At 27.7% G+C, this 22,011-nt stretch overlaps 12 protein-coding genes and 1 non-coding gene across 13 annotated transcripts; 5 read left to right on the top strand and 8 right to left on the bottom strand.

Moving 5' to 3' along the window:
* Nucleotides 1–536: 536 nt before the first annotated feature.
* On the top strand, nucleotides 537–1,097 carry BX663DRAFT_503139 (microsomal signal peptidase 12kDa subunit). Its single transcript, XM_051526722.1, has 4 exons — nucleotides 537–583; nucleotides 654–713; nucleotides 773–859; nucleotides 961–1,097. The coding sequence occupies exons 1-4, from the start codon at nucleotides 551–553 to the stop codon at nucleotides 1,039–1,041; spliced, it is 261 nt and encodes an 86-aa protein (XP_051384656.1). The 5' UTR covers nucleotides 537–550; the 3' UTR covers nucleotides 1,042–1,097.
* Nucleotides 1,098–1,378: 281 nt separating this feature from the next.
* On the top strand, nucleotides 1,379–2,735 carry BX663DRAFT_550319 (P-loop containing nucleoside triphosphate hydrolase protein; the record flags this gene model as incomplete). Its single annotated transcript, XM_051531206.1, has 5 exons — nucleotides 1,379–1,454; nucleotides 1,517–1,890; nucleotides 1,988–2,051; nucleotides 2,125–2,244; nucleotides 2,320–2,735. 5 exons carry the CDS (start codon nucleotides 1,379–1,381, stop codon nucleotides 2,733–2,735), a joined length of 1,050 nt encoding a protein of 349 aa, XP_051384655.1.
* Nucleotides 2,733–3,835, bottom strand: BX663DRAFT_503134 (uncharacterized protein). Its single transcript, XM_051526721.1, has 3 exons — nucleotides 3,480–3,835; nucleotides 2,972–3,424; nucleotides 2,733–2,911 (listed from the first exon to the last, which is right to left on the bottom strand). The coding sequence occupies exons 1-3, from the start codon at nucleotides 3,814–3,816 to the stop codon at nucleotides 2,754–2,756; spliced, it is 948 nt and encodes a 315-aa protein (XP_051384654.1). The 5' UTR covers nucleotides 3,817–3,835; the 3' UTR covers nucleotides 2,733–2,753.
* A 184-nt stretch (nucleotides 3,836–4,019) lies between these two features.
* Nucleotides 4,020–4,619, top strand: BX663DRAFT_431053 (ubiquitin-conjugating enzyme/RWD-like protein; the record flags this gene model as incomplete). Its single annotated transcript, XM_051522848.1, has 3 exons — nucleotides 4,020–4,176; nucleotides 4,238–4,341; nucleotides 4,407–4,619. The coding sequence occupies 3 exons, from the start codon at nucleotides 4,020–4,022 to the stop codon at nucleotides 4,617–4,619; spliced, it is 474 nt and encodes a 157-aa protein (XP_051384653.1).
* Nucleotides 4,410–5,633, bottom strand: BX663DRAFT_324637 (uncharacterized protein). Its single transcript, XM_051522106.1, has 3 exons — nucleotides 5,265–5,633; nucleotides 4,847–5,202; nucleotides 4,410–4,777 (listed from the first exon to the last, which is right to left on the bottom strand). Exons 1-3 carry the CDS (start codon nucleotides 5,493–5,495, stop codon nucleotides 4,636–4,638), a joined length of 729 nt encoding a protein of 242 aa, XP_051384652.1. The 5' UTR covers nucleotides 5,496–5,633; the 3' UTR covers nucleotides 4,410–4,635.
* Nucleotides 5,634–5,996: 363 nt separating this feature from the next.
* On the top strand, nucleotides 5,997–8,255 carry BX663DRAFT_431382 (Cupredoxin; the record flags this gene model as incomplete). Its single annotated transcript, XM_051522867.1, has 9 exons — nucleotides 5,997–6,157; nucleotides 6,217–6,363; nucleotides 6,423–6,504; nucleotides 6,561–6,654; nucleotides 6,713–6,793; nucleotides 6,850–6,998; nucleotides 7,079–7,238; nucleotides 7,312–7,686; nucleotides 7,744–8,255. 9 exons carry the CDS (start codon nucleotides 5,997–5,999, stop codon nucleotides 8,253–8,255), a joined length of 1,761 nt encoding a protein of 586 aa, XP_051384651.1.
* A 176-nt stretch (nucleotides 8,256–8,431) lies between these two features.
* BX663DRAFT_530172 (fungal-specific transcription factor domain-containing protein) lies at nucleotides 8,432–10,950 on the bottom strand (the record flags this gene model as incomplete). The annotated part of the gene is made up of 5 exons (XM_051530301.1): nucleotides 8,432–9,848; nucleotides 9,902–10,063; nucleotides 10,121–10,291; nucleotides 10,436–10,633; nucleotides 10,940–10,950. 5 exons carry the CDS (start codon nucleotides 10,948–10,950, stop codon nucleotides 8,432–8,434), a joined length of 1,959 nt encoding a protein of 652 aa, XP_051384650.1.
* Nucleotides 10,951–11,821: 871 nt separating this feature from the next.
* BX663DRAFT_503122 (uncharacterized protein) lies at nucleotides 11,822–13,417 on the bottom strand. The gene is made up of 4 exons (XM_051526720.1): nucleotides 13,338–13,417; nucleotides 12,803–13,239; nucleotides 12,684–12,738; nucleotides 11,822–12,629 (listed from the first exon to the last, which is right to left on the bottom strand). The coding sequence occupies exons 2-4, from the start codon at nucleotides 12,954–12,956 to the stop codon at nucleotides 12,023–12,025; spliced, it is 816 nt and encodes a 271-aa protein (XP_051384649.1). The 5' UTR covers nucleotides 12,957–13,239; nucleotides 13,338–13,417; the 3' UTR covers nucleotides 11,822–12,022.
* Nucleotides 13,418–13,540: 123 nt separating this feature from the next.
* Nucleotides 13,541–14,173, top strand: BX663DRAFT_431257 (acyl-CoA N-acyltransferase; the record flags this gene model as incomplete). The annotated part of the gene is made up of 3 exons (XM_051522860.1): nucleotides 13,541–13,711; nucleotides 13,798–13,974; nucleotides 14,027–14,173. 3 exons carry the CDS (start codon nucleotides 13,541–13,543, stop codon nucleotides 14,171–14,173), a joined length of 495 nt encoding a protein of 164 aa, XP_051384648.1.
* A 5-nt stretch (nucleotides 14,174–14,178) lies between these two features.
* BX663DRAFT_431187 (uncharacterized protein) lies at nucleotides 14,179–14,862 on the bottom strand (the record flags this gene model as incomplete). The annotated part of the gene is made up of 2 exons (XM_051522857.1): nucleotides 14,179–14,605; nucleotides 14,675–14,862. 2 exons carry the CDS (start codon nucleotides 14,860–14,862, stop codon nucleotides 14,179–14,181), a joined length of 615 nt encoding a protein of 204 aa, XP_051384647.1.
* Nucleotides 14,863–15,544: 682 nt separating this feature from the next.
* Nucleotides 15,545–16,272, bottom strand: BX663DRAFT_503116 (uncharacterized protein). The gene is made up of 2 exons (XM_051526719.1): nucleotides 15,635–16,272; nucleotides 15,545–15,567 (listed from the first exon to the last, which is right to left on the bottom strand). The coding sequence occupies exon 1, from the start codon at nucleotides 16,193–16,195 to the stop codon at nucleotides 15,659–15,661; it is 537 nt and encodes a 178-aa protein (XP_051384646.1). The 5' UTR covers nucleotides 16,196–16,272; the 3' UTR covers nucleotides 15,545–15,567; nucleotides 15,635–15,658.
* Nucleotides 16,273–16,721: 449 nt separating this feature from the next.
* Nucleotides 16,722–16,792, bottom strand: BX663DRAFT_t53. Its single transcript has one exon. It is a non-coding gene; the product is annotated as a tRNA-His (tRNA).
* A 4,598-nt stretch (nucleotides 16,793–21,390) lies between these two features.
* Nucleotides 21,391–22,008, bottom strand: BX663DRAFT_503115 (uncharacterized protein). Its single transcript, XM_051526718.1, has 2 exons — nucleotides 21,623–22,008; nucleotides 21,391–21,504 (listed from the first exon to the last, which is right to left on the bottom strand). The coding sequence occupies exons 1-2, from the start codon at nucleotides 21,783–21,785 to the stop codon at nucleotides 21,455–21,457; spliced, it is 213 nt and encodes a 70-aa protein (XP_051384645.1). The 5' UTR covers nucleotides 21,786–22,008; the 3' UTR covers nucleotides 21,391–21,454.
* Between the last annotated feature and the right edge of the window lie 3 nt (nucleotides 22,009–22,011).

Here is a 22,011-nt window from a genome sequence, read left to right as displayed (position 1 = left end):
TTTAAACAATAACAAGCTTCTAGTACCTCCTTGAAATAAGTAATTTCCATCAATAATGTGGGTTCGATTTTTTTTTAATGAACTAAATAATTTGCTCTACTAGTTAAGATTTATATATTAATGGTCGAATAATTAATATTTAATATGTACATTACTAGTAGTAGTAGCATAATACTACTCGTCGAATAAACTCCTTTTTTATGTACGTCGGAATAAAGCTTTTTATTCAAAGACGAACTTGATCTTATACATTACATGATAAACGTTTAATATCGTATTCCCAAATCAGCTTGTAACGAGTCTAAAAATCATTTCTTCAAGAGCCTTACTTTAGCTTAAAAGCTTACGTTATATTTTTATTCGCTTGTTTCATGAATGTTCAAAGATATCAAAAATTCTATTATTGTAGGGATGATAGTAGATACTACTTCTAGCAGACCTTTTCTGTCTCTAAAATCAGCTTTATCTGAGATTTAAAAATTGACCAATTAATATTCATACACTTACTGAGAACAGCAAGTTACTCTTCTTTTTTCTTTAATTCAAAAAAATGGCATTAGCAGATATTCTTGAATGTACAATTGTAAAGTTAAACGATAAATAATACTTGTTTTTTTAAATAGTTTATTTATTTATTTATTTTTTCTTTGAAGGATTTTGAAGGTCAAAAGAAAACAGAACAATTATTGCGTTATTTTTTATTTGCATCTGCCGTAAGTCATTCTTATTTAAAAAGCGCTAATTGCTTGAACTAATAAAGATGTATAACTAGTTTACGAGTTTTACCGTAGGCTATTGTATGAGTTCTATACAACTCCTTATGATTGTATTTTGCATTGGTCTCATATTAACTGCATTGGTAAATATATATACGTGTTTTGCATAAAAAATAAAAATAAAAATAAAAAAGTGGAGTAGAGGAGGGGAGAGTTCTCACAAGCTTATTAATTGTCATATTAGGTGATTATTCCTCCTTGGCCAGCATATAATAAGCATCCTCAGCCATTCATCAAATTAAAAGAAGAGGAAAAGAAAGATTAAATTATAATTTTATTACAATCAGAATAATTATAAAAATTTAAAATATTCTTTAATAACTCCCGTTTTCTTTCTTTTTTTTTTTTTTTTTTTTTTCTTTTGTATTATAATAATGAATGTTAAAGTTAAAAGTTAAACAACTTGTTTCTCTATTATGACAGAAAATTACAGTAATAAACAACAACAAAATATATCCTCAACTTATTGCTTCATCTGCTTCATTACTGTCTGTTCTTTTATTACCACTATTTTATTCTACATTGTTAATCCAATTAATTTTACTTGGAAACAGCATAATTACAACACAAATGATGATGAATCCATATTTCTGCCTTTTATAATGAAAAAGGTACCTGCTCAATGGCGTCACTACATAACTAATCAACCCTTAAATCATCCTACTCATCATCCAAAATGTAAACTACTGCCATTTAAATTGATAATCCAGTGTAATTATATTTATTATTTCCATTTTTAGTATATTATCCAAGAAATTGTCCTAATGATAAAGTAACATCATGTGCAAAACCAATACCATCGTTCATTTTTGCAGGATCAGAATGGGCAGGCGCATCTTTTGTATTTCGAATTTTGAAGGATCATCCACAAGTTATTAGTGCAATTGACAATAGTGATAAACCCACTATTTTCTTGGATAAAGAAGAAACAGAAAATTGGGATGAAGCGACTTCTTCTAATGTTTTGTTTGAGACTTATCTTTCACAGTTCCCATTTTTAGAGCAGAATAGAAGCAATAATAAAAATTGGATTGTTGGTGAAAATGCTCCACAATATCTTTATAAGAGTCATTTAACAGCAAAAAGAATTAAAGAAATTCTACCTAATGTCAAAGTAAGAACTATTGCTCATGTATATATATATATATATGTGTGTGTGTGTGTGTGAAATTTGCGTGCAGCAGTTTATTTTAATAATATGTCATTTATAGCTTGTTTTCTTTTTAAATGATCCTATTTCAAGAGCATATTCACAGTATTTACATGAAAATTCAAGTAAGCTTGTAATAAAAAAAAAAAAAAAAAAAAAAAAAAAAAAAAAAAGAATAATAAATATTTTCTTAAAAAGATTTAGGTTTATCATTCGAAGCCTTGATTGATTTAGAATTGCCTATTTTACATCGCTGTGGGCATACGAATGTTGAATGGGAAAAATTTGTCAGATGTCACGAAGGAAGTGAAATTAGGGGTAACGATACAAACATAGAAATATATGCTTCTTCTTTCTCTCTCTCTTCTTTTTTTTTAACTGTATTTTTAAAAGCTGCATGGAAAGTAAAAGGATCAAATGAAACACACGCATTTAATTTGCTTGCAAAAGGAATGTATTATCCAGCCTTAATTCCTTTCTTGGAACGATTTCCTCCTTCTCAACTATTTATCATTCGAACTGAAGATATTTTATTAAAACGTTTAGCCATTTTTGAAAAATTAGCAAGATTCTTAGAAATTGATGCAGACTATTTTATCAACAATTGGCACTATTTAATTCAAGAAGAATTCCCTTATTCTCCATTAAACAAACAACAACAAGATATTATAAACAAAGAAAAACCTAAGCTTTCTATAAGGTATCGACTTGAAAAAGTATATCGAGATCTTAATAATCGTTTGATTGAAATATTTGATCCCTCCACAGCACATTTTAATGGCTGGATTTATGACGTTGATCGAGGTTAATGATAATAAAGTAGTTTATTATGACTGCTTTGTGGCAATATACTCTCTAATCCAACTTGAACTAATCTTTAAGATATTCATATCTTGCTCTCCAATAGAAGCATTTTCAGATGAAATAACATCAATGATACGTAATTCTAATGGAGGATAACCACGCATATCTCTTTCATTATTGACTAAATAATTATATAAGTGAATGATAGTTTAATGAAGTTCATTTCTTTCATGTCCTTTACCTAAATCACCGCCTTTCAATGTCTCCTTTGATACAACCAAGGCATCAATAGTAGGATCTGTGACAGTAGGTCCAAATGGATCTTTAATAGGTACTACTTCATATTTGAAATCGTCTGTACTTCTTTTTACTAATTCAAGGTAAGTTTTGACATGTTGAATACGCTCTGTTGTAGAAGCAATTAACTCTTTATGCTTCTTTTTTAGTAGCATACAATCATCAGTAACACCAACTACCATACTTTGTTTAGCAAGGATGGCAGTCATCGTTAACAGAATTTTATGTCCAGCATGAATATGATCGAATGTACCCCCTACTGCAATACGTTGAAAGACTGAAGGTTCTATTGGACCATTAGATGATTTATTATGAGTTAATAATGTAGGCACTTTTTGAGTTGGTTTATAGTCATTTTTTAATATGAAGTTAGTTGTATGTTTGTCATGAAGATGATCTATGTTAATCGTTAATACTAGTCATCTGTATACGTGTATAATATTCTATATAACCTTCAGGTATACAAATAGTTTGAATATAAGGTTCGAGATGTACGTTATAACCACAAAGATCACTAAACACAACATTACATTCAAATAAAGGTTTATTGAGCGTATAAGTAAACTGAAGTTGAACTACATAAATATTGCCCAAAAATGCTTGAAGTCTTTGCCATATTGCGTCCAGACAGTCAACATGAGCTTTTATTTCATCACAGGTAACACTAATGATAAGTGATTGATCTTGTCGTATAGCTTCCAATATGGCTTGTTCTATATAGCTAACATGTTGTTTTTCTAGGCTTGTAATTTGTTTAAAATGAAGTGGAAGTAAGATGGATGTTGACATTATGACAGAAAAAAAAAAATCAAAAGAAAAAAATAAATAGATAAATAAATAATAGTGATAATAATAAACATTATTGTTCTGTAATTGAAATTATTAAACTAACTGTTATAATTGGTTTTTACTAGTATAAAAAATAAAATGCTTCTTTATCTCTCTCTCTTTTTTTTTTTTTTTCTTTTTTTTTTATTCTTGCTATTATATAAATGGATGCAGTATCTCGAAGATTATTAAAAGAATTAAAAGAAATAGAGAAAGAAGTTAACTCTCATCCAGAGATTATTGAATTAGCACCTGAAACAGATGAAAATTTACTACAATGGAAAGCAATCTTGGCAGGATTACCTGATACACCTTACGAAGGTGAGTAGTTGATGAATAATAAGAAGAGAGAGAGAGAGAAAAAGAACTAATGTTGATATAGGTGGAAGGTTTGAATTATCAATTCTTATACCATCCAATTACCCTATTCAACCACCAAGCATAAAATTTATAACCACTATATGCCATCCAAATATACATTTTAAGGTATAATAGACTTCTATATTTAAAGTATATCAAAAATTAATACTAGTCATGATGGTGTGTTTTAGACTGGTGAAATTTGTTTAGACATATTAAAATCGACAGCTTGGTCACCAGCTTGGACATTAAAATCTACTCTATTGGCTATTTCAGTTTTGTTAAATAATCCAGAACCTTCTTCGCCTCTTAATTGTGATGTAGCCAACTTGTTAAGATGTAATGATAGACTTGGTTATGAAAGTTTAATAAGAATGTATACCCATTTATATGCAATGAAGTAGATTATAATAGCTTATTTTATTTTTTATTTTTTGTAATCAAAATAATACAAAGTATGATGAATGAAATACAAAGCAAATAAAGACTATAGCCTGTACTCATCCAGCTAGTTATTATGTCATATTGTTTTTGTTGCTCTTCATTTAATCCGAATAAATGACTATAGAATTATGACAGAGTGAGTGAGATAAGCGATTTAGATAATGTATATAATATCTGTATACTTTACTATAAAATAATACTGTTACTACTTTTAATAGTAGTAGTCACTGTACTGTAATGATGACCGAGTATCCTTACTCCCTCTTTTCTCTGTTCTCGAATAATGTGAATCAAGTTTGAATGATGATTATCATAATGAATTGATTTAATATAACCAAAGATACTCGATAATTCAATAGCACCTGTAAAATAGATAAAGAGTCTAAGGACATTTTGATACATGATCTTCTTTCTCCTTTTGCTCCAAATAGTAAAATAAATAATGAAGCTAAACAAGAGAATTGAGATGAATAGAATAGTAGATACGATAGAACATAGAGTTCTGACATGAAGTATTATATCAAGTAAGCTTATTCTTCTCTTCTGTAAATGAATTGTTATTTATCAGATCTTTATTTTTTCACTACTTGTTTCATTATTCTTACTTGTTTCATTAGATATAAATTGATATCTGTGCCTTGATTTAATATATAACAGAATGGAATTATAAATAAACATAATCGACTCCTTTTATTCGGTCGCTGATGACTGAATCCCATGAAAGTTGTTGATAAAATCAATACTGTTGAGTAAGCAAGCTGTTGAATGCTCATTAAATAAAAGATCTTTTGTTGCTGTAATAATGTAGGAGTAAATGATATAAAATAATTAAACATAGTTGATATAATGACTTGTATTGAAAGCCCCAATGAAATTGAAAATATTAATAATAATTTGTTATTTTCTTCATTTTTAATATACAATGTTGATACAAGTAAAATTATATTGATTACTTTTGGTAATAAAAAATAAATAAATCTCATTATTTTGTTAAAGAAAAATTAAAAATAAATAAAAATAAAAAAGTTGATGTAGATTAACATAAGACTTTTTTTTTTTTTTTTTTTTTGCTTTGTTATCTGATTGAGAAATAGAAGAATAGAATTTCTATGTTTTACAAGTTGATTATATCTGATAGTAGGATTATGTTTCATTCAACTTCTTACAGCCGCTGCTCCCCGCAATTTCTTTATCAGATCTTTTTTTTTTTTTCTCTCTCCCTCTCTATCAAACAATAGAATTTAACAGTCTCTCGCCCCTTTTTTAATATAAATTAAATTTAAACAACTTTCACTGTCATTATTTTTTTTTTTTTCAGCAAAAAAAAAAAAAAAATGATGAAGAATAAATGTCCATTTATTTTATTTACACTACTGTTATTATTATTTCGTATTTCAAAAGCAAAAAGAGTTGAATATGAGTGGAATTTAGTATATAAGAATATTAATCCAGATGGACTTAATGAGAGAAGAATTATTTCTATTAATGATCAATGGCCGTAAATGTGACTATATATATTGTAATTGATGAATCTCTATTTAATGTAATTTTATATAGACCTGAACCTATTTTACTTAATGTCAATGATACACTTGTACTCTCTGTTTATAATAAATTAAATGAACCAACTTCTATTCATGCTCATGGTTTATTTCAAAATAATGGAACTAATATCTATGATGGAGCTGGCATGGTAACTCAATGGTAAGATGAATGATGTTGCAATTTGATATTTAATTAACTAATTAGTATATATTGATTAGTCCTATTCCTCCTAATCATAATTTTACTTATGAGTTTCCTGTAACACAAGCTGGTACTTTCTGGATCCATAGTCATTTTAAAGTATATTATATTATGCATTTATTATATTTAAAAAAAATAACCAAATGTACATTTAGGTACAATATTTGGATGGTCTTCGATTACCATTAATTGTTTATGATCCAAATGAGCCCTTTGAATATGATGAAGATAAAATTATTACAGTATCAGGTATTTACAAGATTGTTAATCTGCTTTTTTTTTTTTCCTTATTAAAAATCTATGATAGACTGGTATCATGAAAACTCGTATACAAATCTTGAAAAATATTTGAACCGAGAAAATATTAAGGGCAGTGCACCTGTTCCTCGTAAGTTATTTAGAATTCAACATTTGAGTCATTTTTTAATTGCGTTCCATTTATAGAATCAGGTTTAATTAACGATCATGTCAATTCAACTATAACATTTAAGCCTGGAAGAACTTATCGACTTCGTTTAATAAATATGTCGGGTATTGCTTCATTTGGCATTAGTATTGATGATCATGACATGACAGTTATTGAAGTAGATGGTGTACGTATTTTTCTCCCTTTTAATATACATAATTACTGGTTTTTTTTTTTTTTTTTTTTAATTAATTAATTATCATTTAGGTTCTAACAAAACCTACACTCACTAAAACTGTTTATATGGCAGCAGGTCAACGTATTTCTATTCTTGTTCATACAAAAGATACAACCGATTTTAATTACCGTTTTCATGCTAGAATAGCACCTGCCATGTTTGTTGAATATCCTAAAGGTCTTCAGCTGAGTAAAGTATTGATTCATATAAAATATGTATTCATAAGAACTCACATTTTTTATTCTTATTATTTATATGTTAGATATTGAAGCACCCATCTATTATAATCATCAGTCTCCATTTGCTCCACGCGATGGGCCTAAAAAAGGAAATTATGATGATGCCTATATATTCCCATTAAACGAAGAACCCCCTCTAACACCTGTTGACCGACAAGTCAAGTACACTGTAGATTTTGTTACAGATGATAGAGATGGAATCAAATATGGTGTCATGAATGGTATATCTTATTCTCCTCCTTTAGTGCCTACTTTAAATACACTTTTGACAATGGAAAATGATGACTTGGCCAATAACCCTTTGGTCTATGGTGGACCAGAAACACAAGTGACGATATTTGAACTGAATCAAGTCATTGAACTTGTTATCGAAAACCTTGATATTGTACCTCATCCATGTAATGTAAACCCAACACATATATACATGAATATGAATATTAATTTGTAATCTATAGTTCATTTACATGGTCATGTATTTCAGGTGATCGCTAGAAATAAAGGTAGATACAATAATCAAACCACAGTCAAGATCCCCGATAACCCTACCTATCGTGATACCATTGGCGTCCCCTCTCAAGGTTATGTAGTACTTCGATTTAGAACGAATAATCCTGGTGTCTGGTTCTTTCATTGCCATGTAGATTGGCATGTCCCTGCAGGTTTGGCTTTGACCTTCATCACTGCTCCCTCTGAGGCAAGAAAGAGGATGATGCCATTACCACAGCCCTTGATTGATATCTGTCATGCCTCCGGTTTACCTGCTGAAGGAAATGCAGAAGGTAAACAGGGCTTAGTACTCAAGGAATCAAGACATTACTCTGGATTCATTATGGCTGCTCTTATTGCTACCTTGGTAGGCTTCAGTACGATTATTTGGCATGTTTGGGTTGATCCCAGTCATGCAGAAGAAGAAGAAGAAGAAGAAGAAAGAGAAGCTAGAAAACCTTTGCTATCAGTAACAAATTAATATATGTATATATATATATATGTATGTATATATCATGTATCATAATTATTAAATAAAAAAAAATGAAAATAGATATTACAATGGAATATATTAACAAACAAACAAACAAACAAACAAACAAACAAAAAAAAAAAAAAAAAAAAAAAAAAAAAAAAAAAAAGGAATAATTATTTCTTCTAAACAGGCCATGCAGGTGTCGATTTAATTTGCTGCTGTTGTGGTGATAAATAACGTGATGTTGCTTCAGTTGTAGGATACAAACTTAATGTATTTGTATTTGTAGTAGTGTTAGTAGTAGTGTTAGTAGTAGTAGTAGTAGTAGTAGTAGTAGTAGTAGTAGGTAAAGAAGTGATATTGGGTTGTTGAGCACTATCATTCATCGTAAGTTTTGGGTTATATGAATTAATATCAAAAATGATTTGTCCAAATAAGGTAGAATCATACAAGAACTCATAACTATTAAAATCAATATCATTATTGTTTGCAGTAGTAACCGCTGCTAATAACTGTTGTTGTTGTTGTTGTAGTGGTGGTGGTGGTGGTGGTGACGATTGCACTATAGTTGCGACAGATGAGGTTGGAATTGGTAAAATAGGACTACTATTATTTGAGATAAAGGAAGGGTAAGGTAATGATGAAGTATTAGGCGTACTGCTATGAATATTATTATTATTTTCTGTTGAAGAGATAGAAGCTAATGAATGAATGTCAGGACTGTCATCGGTATCATGATTATGTTGGGGTAATGGTGATATGTTATTTTGATTTTTGCTATATCCATATTCTTGTCGTTGGTCATCGTAAAGTCGACTATGAGTAGATAGCATATCACGCGTAGTTAATGCTAATTTTTCACTCATTGGCCAATAAGGACGTAAAGCTTGTATTGTATCGAACAAAATAGCAAGTCCAGCACTACTTCTACCATACGATTGAGGATCAGAAGAGAAAGCAGAGGTCATCAAGACAGTAGAAAAGATATAGGCACAATAACCCATATAAGGCAATACGTTATAACCACAAATATCCCTTAGGGCCTCAAAGACATCCATGGCAATATTAACATTGTCCTTACATATCTGAATAGATACTTGTATTCTTTCATAAATATCTGGAGCCAATTCAGCAGCTGTTAGGTCACTATATGCCAAACTACCACGATGTAAAGCCAACATGCCAGTACAATACATGGCATGAGAACATAACCAAAAATTTAAATAATTTTGACTTGCTGTTTCTCGATAAGTTTTCAGATGAATAGCATTAAAATAATACATGGGCGGTAAAGTATCAAGCCAACTTCGCATCAAAGAATTTAACTTATCAAATTCAGAGATAGGAGGCCAGGTAACGATTGTTAAATTTGATTTATTGGTGCGACTCATATATTTACAAATTTCTCCAAAACGCTCAAGGACACGAATATAGGAAGGTATAATATCCATAAGTGGATCACTCGATATTGCTACTTTATCTATTGTATATCCTTGAAGTGGATCTCGTAAGAGTCGACTTTCTGATAAACTTGGATATTCAGCATCATATTCACCTAGTCCAAATCCTTGTGGGCGATTTATACTTGTACTTGCAAATCTATTTAAAAAAAAAATTAATATTTGTTATTTCTATAAATGAAATATACCTACTTATCAATGCAAAGGCAACTCCAAAAGATACGTCGACGTAAAGCCATTGCAACATAATCTATTGTTCCATCCGCTGATGTAATAAGCGTTTTTAAAGTAGATTCTTTATTTAACCCTAATTCTTGACAAATACGTACAGCAATTCCACCATAAATCCAAGACCTACAAAGGAAAGTTAATACATTACTCAATATGCATATAATTAATATAATACTCTACTTTGTTCCTGACGCCCGTCCATATTCTAAGCATGACATTATGCCCCAAAACTGTAAATTAGGAATTGATGGTTCTAGCAAAGAAGCATTGATCATTGAAGTTGCTTTTGTAGCAAACCGTTCACCTGCCCAATAAGGAGGATCTGTCTTAATACTTGGATGGTCCGAAAATCTATAAAAAAAATAAAAAAATAAAAAAAAAAAAAAAATAAAAATAAAAAAATAAAAATAAAATAAAAAATAAAAATAAATAAATAAATAAATAAATAAATAAATAGATATATAAAATCATAACAAATTTTATTTTAAGTCTAACCTTGCTGCAATAGCCATAACACTCCAAATTAAAGGTTTAGAGACTGTTCCATCTATGATTGATTGCTTTAGTCTACCACGATGAACAAAAGGAAATACAGAATTAATATATTGGAAAAATAAATCGACCAAATGGGTAACGATTTCCGGTGGTGGTAAATCTTTATCATAATCAATAGGCTCTTCAGTTTGTAAACTTCTAAGTGTTTCTTCAATATTTTAAATGTCAACGTTATGCAATTGTCAATCATTTTCTTTATTTCTTTCTATTTAAAAAAAAAATGTTTAATACCTGATCTATTAACAACAGATGTTGCTATTCGAGAAGTATTGAATGAAAGTTGATCATTTGATGAAACTGAAATGGGAGGAGGGATTTCGGCACCTGCATTTACTAGTCTTCTTTCTAATTGAGCTAAACGTTCTTCTAAAAGTCGAACATAACCTTTATGTGGTCCTCTCTTTTTATATGCTGTATATTGACATTGTAAGTTAGCTTCTCGACAATGTAGACATTCTGGTTTTGTTCCATCACATTTAATCTAAATTTTTATTTAGCTATTTTATTTATCTTCTACAAGAAAAAACAATACATATGCATGTATACATATTTATTTGTATAAATATTATGTATACCTTTTTTTTTCGACAAAGAATACAGGCTTGTGTAATCCTTCTTTTTATTTGTGACGGATCTCTTTTCTGTTTTTCATTCACCGTATTCGTATTTAATACCTCTCCCTGATTAATTTCCATTATAACGATAAAAATATGTATTTGTATATTTGGATATATACAATTTAAAATTCTTTGTATAAGATAACTGGTGAAAAAAAGTCACTTGAGTTGTCTAGGAAAACAACTTTTTCCTGACTTTTTTTTATACAATAATAAATAAAAAGCGAGGGTGCACCAAATGGGTGTTTGAAAGATATGGGGAGCGGCGGGGAAGTTTCTTATCTGACTATACATATATGGTAATATGATAAGTAAATAAAACATGCTTAAAAATATCCTTTTTTTAAAAAAAATAAAAAAATAAAAAATAAAAAAATAAAAATAAAAAATAAAAAAATAAAAAAAAAAAAAAAAAAAAGAGAGAGAAAAGAGAAAGAATTGGATATACCAGTTTTAAAAGTTTGACTGTGCTTTCTTTTTCTTGTTATAATGAGAAAGATTCATAAAAGCTTATTGCTCTAACATATTTTAGTGGAGAAAGATATTTAATTGAAAAGCAACGAAAAAGAAAGCAATAGTTCATTATCAATAAATATTGAAAGGTCAATCATATAAAAGAAGTGAATAGCATTACTGATAAAGATAAGTTTTTAAAGTGTTGTAACATGGAGACAAAAGTTTATGTTCGTATCAAGTAAAACAGATGATTTCATATTATTAGTTATCGAGTATTTATTTATTATAAAGTAATAGATCCAGTCTTTTATAGCTTTGATTCAATAAAGCTGATACTATTATTTCGTATGTACATAAAACCTACGTGTACACATTGCTGTGTCTTTTTTTTTTTCTAAGCCATTTATTATATGTTACAAGCAAGTTTATAAGCATATAAATAAATAATACGTTACTATTCTTTTTCAGGTGGAGAAGCAAAGCCTACAGACCAAAACCCTGGTGGTGTAGTCGCTCGTTGTCTACGATGCCTTGAATGAAGTTGGACACGATCTTGACCAGTTAAATGAATTTCTTCATTATTTAATTGAACAGATAGTGTTTCATTACCATAAAAATTCGCACAAGAAATACACGTACTTCCTTTCATATTAGATCTATCGTGATGATGACGTGAATTAGTAACTGATGGGGGTATATTGATATTGGATGGTGTTGTAGAGCTTTTTTCTATCTTTGTATTAATCGTTTTAGTTTTTTTGTTGAAAGAAGCTGGCTCATTTTCATTTTCCTTGTCATCTTCAATAATAATAGGGTTATTAACAGATTGTCGATTTATAATCATCGACTTATTTTTGTTATCGCATGTATTTAATTGAGATAAAGATCTCTTTTTTGGTAACAAATCCAATGTTGAATCAATATTATCATTGATCATTTGTAAGGGTCTCCTATCTTTTATAATTTGTTTATTGTACTTTGTATTCATTGTTAGTTGTTTTAATTCAGCACTTGATCTTTGATATGTTTTTTTTGATGTATTTTTATTTGTAGTTTCCAGTCTATAATAACTATATGAGTAAAGCTTTTTTTTTTCTTGAATTTAGTTTAATTACAATTCATTTAGTTCACATATTTTCTGTAATATTTTTGCATTATCTGATTCTATTCCTATTAATAGAAGTAAATTAGTATAATAAACTCTTTTTTGTTCCTGTTTATATATTATATTTACTTTGCTTTTCATTTTTTATATCGCTAATTTCAAGGTCTTTTTTTTCTATTGTGTCATAAAGTTCTGTAATCGCTGACTTTAATAAATTATTGTCAGCTTCCTCTTTTCGGTATTTCATTTGGTATTCTTTCATATTATTTTGTAATTCTTTCATTGTTTCCTTCTGTTTTATAATGAGGCTATTAAGTTTGTCATTCGTTTCTTCTAATTCACACTTATACTTTTGTAAGTCTAATAAAGGGATCAATAATTTGATAACATATACAAATATGTATATTTACGCTGAATATGATCATCTTTTGCTTTACACATTACTTCAAGAGTAAAGATCTTTTCTTCAAGATCAGTAAGACGAGATGCTGATTTTTCTTTGTTATTTTCTAAATCTTTATTAGTTTGATTTTGAAGTTGAGATGAAACATCAGCTTCTTCAGGATCTATTGTTAATCGATTCAATAAAAATATTTGTTTATAAATCCTTGTCTTTTTTTTTTTTTTTTTTTTTTTTTTTTGCTTTAGAATTAATAAATGGTACCTTCAGCTTTCATATAAATGTTGTTATAAGCCTGACTTGTTTCATCAAAACTTTCTGTCATCTTTTTTTTTTTTTTCTTTACTTAATAAAAAAGAAAATTATTTTCTCCAGGTAAAATATGAAATATAAATTAAAATTTGATGTGCAGTGACGTTTTTTCTATTTACTTTTTCATTATTCACCATACAAGATTTTATTACAGCATGACGACAATAAAGAATAGTAATGACAAATGTAATGTTGTGTATAATCAATTTGAATCAGAACTACAACTACCACACATTATGCGTCTAATTGAAAATGACTTGTCAGAACCATATTCAGTTTACACATATCGATATTTTATACACAATTGGCCAAATTTATGTTTTCTGGTACGAATCAAAAAAAAAAGAGAAAGAGAGAAAGAGCGAAATTGCTTTCTAGCATAAAATTTTAACTATGATTATAAAAAGAATAGGCTAAAGATGGAGACAAATATGTAGGTGTTATTATTTGTAAATTAGATCGACATAAAGATAGACTTCGTGGATATATTGCCATGTTAGCGGTTGCTAAATCTCATCGCAAAATGTCTATTGGGTCTAATCTTGTTAAAATGGCTATCAAAGCAATGAAGGAAATGGATGCAGATGAGGTAAAAAAAAAATGCATATAATGAATAAGTTAATAATCTATATTTTGAATAGGTTGTACTAGAAACAGAATATACAAATTTAGGTGCACTTGGATTATATCAAAGATTAGGATTCATCAAAGATAAGCGTTTGTATAGATATTATTTGAATGGTGTTGATGCTTTTCGTCTTAAATTGTTTTGTAAAACAATGGTTTAATAAAATTATAAAAATAAGTCCTGCGATGCTTTTAACAACAAAAATTCTTCTGTAATAACAGGATCTAACAAAAGCTGGGATGCCAATGTAAAGACCGTAAAGACTCCTTCTCTCATGTGATTGGATATTTGTTTCATTCTTTCTTCAAATTGTTCTAATTTAGTTGATGCTATTATTTGAGAATTACTATTGGGGGGAATTTCTGTTTCTGCTAAAGCATCCATTGCCAATTGAGGAGTAGCTCCTCTTCTTAAAAGAGTTGATTCTCTTGAAATAAATCTTTGTAAACTATTATAATATGAATCAGATTGCTGATGTTGAGGATTATTATTGTAGTTATCACGATCAGCAACGATGGCACGATGGGATGAAACATCATGAATAAAGATCTTAATGATCTGATCTGGATGTTCATTATAAATCTGCTGATAGCTATAAGCAATATAAAAATATAAGACATACACATGAATGCCTTTTTTTTTCATTATTTTGTTTTCTTACATTTCAGGATCCATTTCACCAGAATCACCTACTAAAATAAATTTACGATAAGGAAAATCTTGAAGAATAGTTGATATCATTTCTAACTTATGTTTTCCCGGTTTATTATTGTTGATCTTATTAGCTGCGTTGCCACTATTCCTTCTAGAAAATAATAATTCTTGGGTAGTAATTGATCTTAAATGCATGCTACCTTGAGGAAAATTATGACGAGACATGAATTCTTGGAGAGCAGGATAGACTTGCCAAGGTGAATTGGATACATAATGAACATGAGCACCCCACTCATTAACCCATGTGCGATATACTTCGTTCATTTGTGGTACTTCCTTTGCTGTTCGAAAAAACGTATTCTGTAAAATAGCGTCCTTTCCATCTAATATATCTGTCACTTTAATGGTATCATCAATATCTGATATTATTGATATTCCTTCAGGTTCAATTATATCTATATATCCAAAAAATGGATCTTAAGAAAAAAAAAGTATTAAACATATAAATACATATATGTTTATACAGCTATTATTTACGAACCATCATTATGATTCCTAAAATTAGCTTTAACAGTTAAATGATCTGATTGAGTTTGGTGGATAAAATTAAATACAGATTCAAAATCTAAATAAATTGTTTCTTGAAATCGTCCATTAGGATTAGTACGAATAGTTGTTGTAAACTCATTTGAATTATTTTCTTTTTTTCCCTGTTTTGTATCAGTGAGATGCTCCAAGTAGTAGTGGTGATGATGATGATGATGATGATGATTGGAACTGTTAATTCCGGGTAAAGCTAAACAAATTGAAGCCATTCGCATGGGTTGACAGCGAAATTGATTAAACAAGTTGGAGAAATGATCGTCCTCTGCCGAATTGCGTGCTATTCCACCATATGTTCTACCAGCAGCTTTTATTAAAATAAAATAAAAAATAAAAATAAAAATAAAAATAAAAACACACATACACATTAAAATTTACTATTTGAAAATTATGCTAAAATTTTACCACGCAAAAATCTATCTAAACGGCTTGTAGAACTTGGTTTAGTAAAAGCCCAACCCGCTAGAACAGTTTTATATCTAATTGTAGCATTATCTTTACTATCAACAAGTTGGCAAGCATATGTAGGAAATAATAAACACTGAGATTGAACTGTCTCTGATAACCTAACATCTTCTGGCAAAATTTCATCTACAGCCTTTTGTGTTTCTGTTCGCTGAATTTTATTGTCATTCACATTACTATTCTCATCAACTTGGTGATAAAGTGAAGATGAAGAATTATTGGTATGTAAATCAGTAAAAGAAGTTTGAGAAGATGATAAGCTTCGAAGTGAGATTGATTTTGATGAAGAAGTGTAATAATATTCATTATATCTTTTGTTAATCTCCTGCTTAATGGCGGATGTGCCTGATTGAACTAGAGATTTTAATCGATCGCGTTTACGAACTCGAGATGTAATATTGTCTAAACTATTGGAACTGATATTAGAATCATTAGTGTTATCATTATTATATGGGTTCATTATTTGTTTGAATCAAATTAAGGAAAAGTAAAAAGAATAAAAAATAAAAATAAATAACAGTAATTTGAATCTTTTACTGCACTTATTTAATTAATAACTATTTATTCAATGTGTATCTTCATTTATTTATTTATTTATTTATTTTGGATTACACGAGAAATTTAAAATTTGATTTATAAAGAATTATATTAAATTGCATGTTCAGAAGGCTGCTAAAATAAAATAAAAAGAAAAGAAAAAGACGTTATAATGATATAAGAATGCATAAGGTATACAGCTATAGACATTTATCGAGTTTCTTCAAAAGAATGTATAGCATAGATGTGAATAGTTTTGCACTTTGCAAAAGATGTTATCAACAATAGTTATAATATCATTTTAGTTCATAGAAAAAAATAAAATAAAATAAAAAGAATTAATATTATATCACTTCTTTTTCTTCAATATAATCCCTTTAAACAAGTAAAAGAAACAAGTGCAAATGGACTACAAACACTTCTTTACAAACAAAAAAGTAAAAAACGAATGCTGGTAGCAGGAATCGAACCTGCGTCGACACGGCCACAACGTGATGTACTGCCACTATACTATACCAGCTTGTTGTGAAATCGCTGTCTCTAATATATTAATAGCATTAAATTAGTATAATTGAAACCCCGCATCCAATCAAATGATTCAAAATGTATGACGTATGTCTTCTTTATTTACTTCAGAAATTATCAAGGTATATGTATATTTTATTGCTCTCCTATCAAAAATACATTGAATATCTTTATTTTACTATCTTAGTTACTATCTAATATTATTAGAAGAGCTAAGAGAAATGTATCTTGTAATAAATATATTGTAATTGACCATTTTTTTTTGGTATGTAATATAGGAAAATAGAAAGTATCTACAAAAGCTACTATGTAAAAATTAAGTGATACATCGGAAATTTCATATCTTTTTTTTTTTTTTTTCAAAATAGAAATCAGGATTTATTTAAAAAAAAAAAGCTATTATATTTTAATAGAATATATTAAGCTTTTACTTCTACTATAATTATTTTTGACACCATTTTTAAGATTTCTCGCTGATTTTTTTTTTTTAAATGGTGGAGAAAAAGCATAATAAAATAATACAATATATCACTATATATGTATAATATAAACTAACTAAATTAGCTTATGAATAATTAGGAGTGTAATTCAAAGCTTTAATCCGGATACACAATATTTACCCAGCGCAATAGATATGTGCATGAATATTTATCCTTGTTAATCAATGATCTTTGAATATGGCTTGATTCATTTGTATACTACTCTAATAGCTATTGTTCTTATATATCATGATCCAGAAGTAATGGAGTAAATAATGATATTGAAAGTTAGGTATAATTATTAATGTATATATCGATCTGGGTAAGATGCCTAGATATAAAGATTTCGATTACTTGAATACATTACTAGCATAGTTCATTATTAATAGAATTTAGTTCACTAGACTGAAATACAACACTAGTGCTTTGTTTTACATTCATAGATTTGTAGTATAATTTTATCTTGTTAAAATATCACCAAAAATGATTATGTCTAGAGCAAGACTTAAGTTCTTATCTAACCAATTCAAATAATAATTTTTCTTCCTTATTTCAATTACTAAAGTCAATATTTCTTTTCTTTTTTATACCAAAGTATATGTTAAATAATTTTTGTAGTTTGAAAAGGATATCACCTACTGAGTAGAAAATGTATAATCAAAGTATTTGAAAACATGCCTAATGTATGGAAAGAATGATATTTACTGATTAGTGAATTATTAAAAAAGTATAATGATCGACTATTGGAATAATAATAACAATAGCATATATTTATATATTGTATTAGCTTGACTACTTGGTTCTCTTTGTTTATTTTAATTATATGCTTATATTAAAAAAGGTATGTCCTCAAGTTTCTAGTGACTTAATTCAAAAATTTATTAACTAATTAATCCCTCACTTTTTTAGCATATTTTTTTTTAATATTTATTATACCCGGTTTGAAATCATATGTAGGTTCTTTAATAAAGTGAAAAGTACTTCTGGTCTGTGCTTATTTGAAAACATTAATAGATAACGTATTTGCATATATTTTTTTTAATAAAATAAACACGCTTTTTACATCTGAAAATATAGAGATTAAAAGCCATAATTTCAAATATTAATTATAGTTTATTTTCAGTATGACCGTTCTCATGTTACTATTCCTAAAAAAAAAAAAGAAAAAAAAAGGACGGGGAAATCAGTTTTATTAATTTTACTATAACAGTTAATTTTTAATAAATGTGTTAATAATTGTTAATTCTAAGAAACATGGAAAGCATAATCTTAAAAAAGAAACTTAACATTGTGTCTGTTGGATCGGCAAAGAAAGAAAGAAAAAAAATGATAGACAGAATATGCGACAATAGAAGCTTTTTTTCAAAATAACAAGCTTCTTCTATGGTTTTTTTTTAACGGGCATTTTTTATCGATGTCTTGATCCTATATTAAGAATGTTTAATACAAAGGAAATGATTGTAACCAAGCTGTATTTGACATCTAAGGTACAACCATGATTTAGCCGCATTAAACACTAACATGCAATATTATTTGATATAGTTTTTTTTTTTTTTTTTTTTTTTTTTTTTTTCAGGCACCATGTCTATGCCTTGATTCACTTGGTAATTTTCTTTTTTGTTAGAATTTACTGCAATGTCCTAAAATTAGACTGATAACATAATAGACAATAGTTATTAGTAATCTAATGTTGATAATAATCTTATTGGTTGAATGTTATGACATAGCTATTCTAATTAGATGTGCAGTATCGTTTATACTTACTTTAGGTTTTGATCGTTATATGATTTAAGCTTATCAGTTATAATAAACAATATCATTAACACTAAGGACACATATTAAGCTATCTCTATATTGAATAAGCTTCATATTACTTTTAATTTCCTACATCATGTAACATAAACTAACTTTAGAAAATATTAAATATAAAATAGAAGCCATATATTTCTATGATAAACTTCCTTCTCTATTATAACTGTATGCCAAATAAAGATCATATCAAAACTTGTATGTAAAATAAAGTGAGATGTTTATTCAATCAAGTAAACATACAGAATTCTCATTTCTATTCAACAGTATAGTTTAAAATAAGTTAGATAAAAAGCAAATAGAAGACTTTAATAAAATTCATATATTAATTATTTAAAAATACAGATAATAATAGTGTTTATATTCTAGAAAAATAAAAAAGTGAGTTGTATTAAAAAATTATAACTAAAGATACATAAGAGTATAAGGATCATTTTACTGGTCCTAAACTTATAAGTTAAAACTGGGAAAGAATAGGTATACTTTCAAAAGATATTAGTACTATTTTTAATAAAACAAATATGTATATAAATATAAATATATATATTGCAGAAAGCTAAAACTCAACGTATTCATAGTAAATCAAATTTAGTAGTGAGCCAACGATTTATAAAGAAGAAGAACACTAAGGAAGCTTAAAATAAGAGAATTAAGTGATTTAGATAAAAGATTTAGTCGATATAGTCCTTTCTGTAGAGAGAGAACACCATAATTTTATAATTTATAACTTCATTCGATTAGATACTAGTCATAATAAGCTAAATTCTTTTACATTTGTTCTATATATCTTCTTGAGAATAGACTAATACTAAACAAATATATTGAATATCTCATCTAAAGTAAGAATATTAAATACAAAGACCAACATACAAGACATAGATGTATATTACGGTTAAAATAATTAGTTCATTGTATCTTCTACAATTTACAGTTTTCATATTTATTGAACTTTTAATCATGACATTTGTACCTGGAAGGTATAAATATTCTATTCATATTCATATTCATATTTCTTATTCTAAGCATTATATCCTATAATCTATTATAACTAAATACTATTTACATGTAACAACGTATTTATATCATATTGACCGAATGTTATCTAATTGATTGCTCAGGTCACTGTTTCTTTCATTCATCCACTGATTACAATTACATCGGTTATAAAAGAAGTACCTATTTTTTTTCCCTCTTTCTTTCATTTCCCTTACACCTAAAAAAACGCTTTTCATACTTTCTGTATTTTAAACTGGTCTAGGTGAATTTGATGAATAAGATACCTATACTTAATTCAAATAGTGTGAAATAAATAAACCTATTTTTTTTTAAGTGTATATTCATGTACAAGTTATTCTAAAGAAAAAAAAAGTTTAACTTATCATACATAGATAATTTTTCAATACAAGTGTATAATTTCATAATAAAACATGAGTACCATACATATGCCATTTCTTCTTTCTTTTTAGTGCACTCACAGTTTTAGACAGGATAATTTATCCATCTCCAACTGGGCTTATGAGTGTAACCAAAAAGAAACAAAAAAAAAAAAAAAAAAAAAAAAAAAAAAAAAAAAAAAAAAAAGAGCCTATACAATACAAGTGCTTAAAACACTTTCCTATACGACTGATAATTCTATCCTGCTTTCTTTTTTATGTTATTTAAATAAATAGAATAACGGCTTTAATACTGTTCCTTTCTCCTTGGATTACTCCTGCTTTATCAAACTTTTATCTCCTGCTACTTACTCCTTTTCTTCGTGTAAAATAGATCGACGCACTTTCGCATTACACAAATATTAAGTTGCTGTATTTTATGTAATAAATGGTAAAATAAATAAATATGTGTATATTTTTATTGTATTACATTTTTATTTGAACAAAAGTCTGTTCTTTTGTCAATAAGTAATAGATCAAACTAACAACTTTCTCTTTACATCATTTATTGAATAATTAAAATATAAAAGAAATTAGTCCACTTTATTATGTAGTAAGTCAGTGATAATGAAAATAGTTTCCTTCTAAATAATAACAGTAATTATTGTTAGTATTTTTTTATTTTTATTATTTTTTTTTAAAAAAAAAAGTTTATAAGTTATAAAAAGGAAAATTTATAGAATTGTTGGAACATTTCATAGGTTATAGAATATAATGTATCCCATAAGAATTATACTATTTAATAGTAACAATGAAAATCAAAAATAGATTTGTATAAATTTTGTCTTTTCACCCATTTAGATCAAATATTTTTAATTGGTTTCTAATCTTTTTTTTTTTTAAAACTAAACAAGTACAATGAAAAGACGAAAGGAAAGTACTGCTTTAATATGCATGTGATAAAATGTATAAAAATGATATACAAGACTCATATATTTATCTTGTTGGAGGAGAATTAAACACGTAATAAATACAGGAAAATACAAGTAATAGGTTATACATAAACTATTATTTTGAATAAAAAAAACGAGGATAAATATTTAACGTGCTACGTTTGTACCTAGTCTGAGTTGTATATAACAGGTTTTTTTATTATTATCATAGTATCGTATCGTATCACATATATCGTTACAAATGAAAAGGAAGGTGATAAATGCTGAACTTTATTACTAATACTAAGTATCATAATAGAGTGTAATAGTATATACATATGTGTGTGTATATATAAAAGAAAATTAATTAAAGTGAATAGATATTGTGGACGCATAGTAACAGACTTTAAGTTTAATTCCTGTAAGTGTATAAATGTGTATATAGAAAATTTTTTATTAGTGAATTTTGCAAAATTGAAAGCAAATAATGTATAATTAAGTTATAAAATAGTAACAGTAACAGTAACAGTAATAGTAGAATTAGAATAGAATGCATACTAGATATGAAATTAAATAAGGAGGAACAAGTACATATAAGAGGGGGATGATATGTTAATAATC

This window comes from Cokeromyces recurvatus (assembly GCF_025118155.1).
Source record: "Cokeromyces recurvatus strain NRRL 2243 chromosome Unknown BX663scaffold_7, whole genome shotgun sequence".
Lineage (NCBI taxonomy): Eukaryota > Fungi > Mucoromycota > Mucoromycetes > Mucorales > Mucoraceae > Cokeromyces > Cokeromyces recurvatus.
Note: the sequence above shows the minus strand (reverse complement) of the source record. Positions and strands in the feature narration are given on the sequence as shown.

What these genes read in the sequence shown, in the direction of transcription:
- BX663DRAFT_503134 (XM_051526721.1), bottom strand. Translation starts at nt 3,816, where the DNA reads ATGTCAACATCCATCTTACTTCCACTTCATTTTAAACAAATTACAAGC. An exon ending in AACTATTTGTATACCTGAAG is followed by an intron (nt 3,425 to 3,479) that starts GTTATATAGAAT and finishes CGATTAACATAG; the next exon opens with ATCATCTTCATGACAAACAT. An exon ending in ATTGAAAGGCGGTGATTTAG is followed by an intron (nt 2,912 to 2,971) that starts GTAAAGGACATG and finishes ATAATTATTTAG; the next exon opens with TCAATAATGAAAGAGATATG.
- BX663DRAFT_503115 (XM_051526718.1), bottom strand. Translation starts at nt 21,785, where the DNA reads ATGCGTCCACAATATCTATTCACTTTAATTAATTTTCTTTTATATATA. An exon ending in ATATGTGATACGATACGATA is followed by an intron (nt 21,505 to 21,622) that starts CTATGATAATAA and finishes ATAACCTATTAC; the next exon opens with TTGTATTTTCCTGTATTTAT.
- BX663DRAFT_503116 (XM_051526719.1), bottom strand. Translation starts at nt 16,195, where the DNA reads ATGAACCCATATAATAATGATAACACTAATGATTCTAATATCAGTTCC.
- BX663DRAFT_324637 (XM_051522106.1), bottom strand. Translation starts at nt 5,495, where the DNA reads ATGTTTAATTATTTTATATCATTTACTCCTACATTATTACAGCAACAA. An exon ending in ATTTATATCTAATGAAACAA is followed by an intron (nt 5,203 to 5,264) that starts GTAAGAATAATG and finishes ATTCATTTACAG; the next exon opens with AAGAGAAGAATAAGCTTACT. An exon ending in AGTAACAGTATTATTTTATA is followed by an intron (nt 4,778 to 4,846) that starts GTAAAGTATACA and finishes ATAATTCTATAG; the next exon opens with TCATTTATTCGGATTAAATG.
- BX663DRAFT_503122 (XM_051526720.1), bottom strand. Translation starts at nt 12,956, where the DNA reads ATGAAAGAATTACAAAATAATATGAAAGAATACCAAATGAAATACCGA. An exon ending in TATAAAAAATGAAAAGCAAA is followed by an intron (nt 12,739 to 12,802) that starts GTAAATATAATA and finishes TTCTATTAATAG; the next exon opens with GAATAGAATCAGATAATGCA. An exon ending in ATATGTGAACTAAATGAATT is followed by an intron (nt 12,630 to 12,683) that starts GTAATTAAACTA and finishes TAGTTATTATAG; the next exon opens with ACTGGAAACTACAAATAAAA.
- BX663DRAFT_503139 (XM_051526722.1), top strand. Translation starts at nt 551, where the DNA reads ATGGCATTAGCAGATATTCTTGAATGTACAATT. An exon ending in ATTTTTTATTTGCATCTGCC is followed by an intron (nt 714 to 772) that starts GTAAGTCATTCT and finishes ATGTATAACTAG; the next exon opens with TTTACGAGTTTTACCGTAGG. An exon ending in GTCTCATATTAACTGCATTG is followed by an intron (nt 860 to 960) that starts GTAAATATATAT and finishes TTGTCATATTAG; the next exon opens with GTGATTATTCCTCCTTGGCC.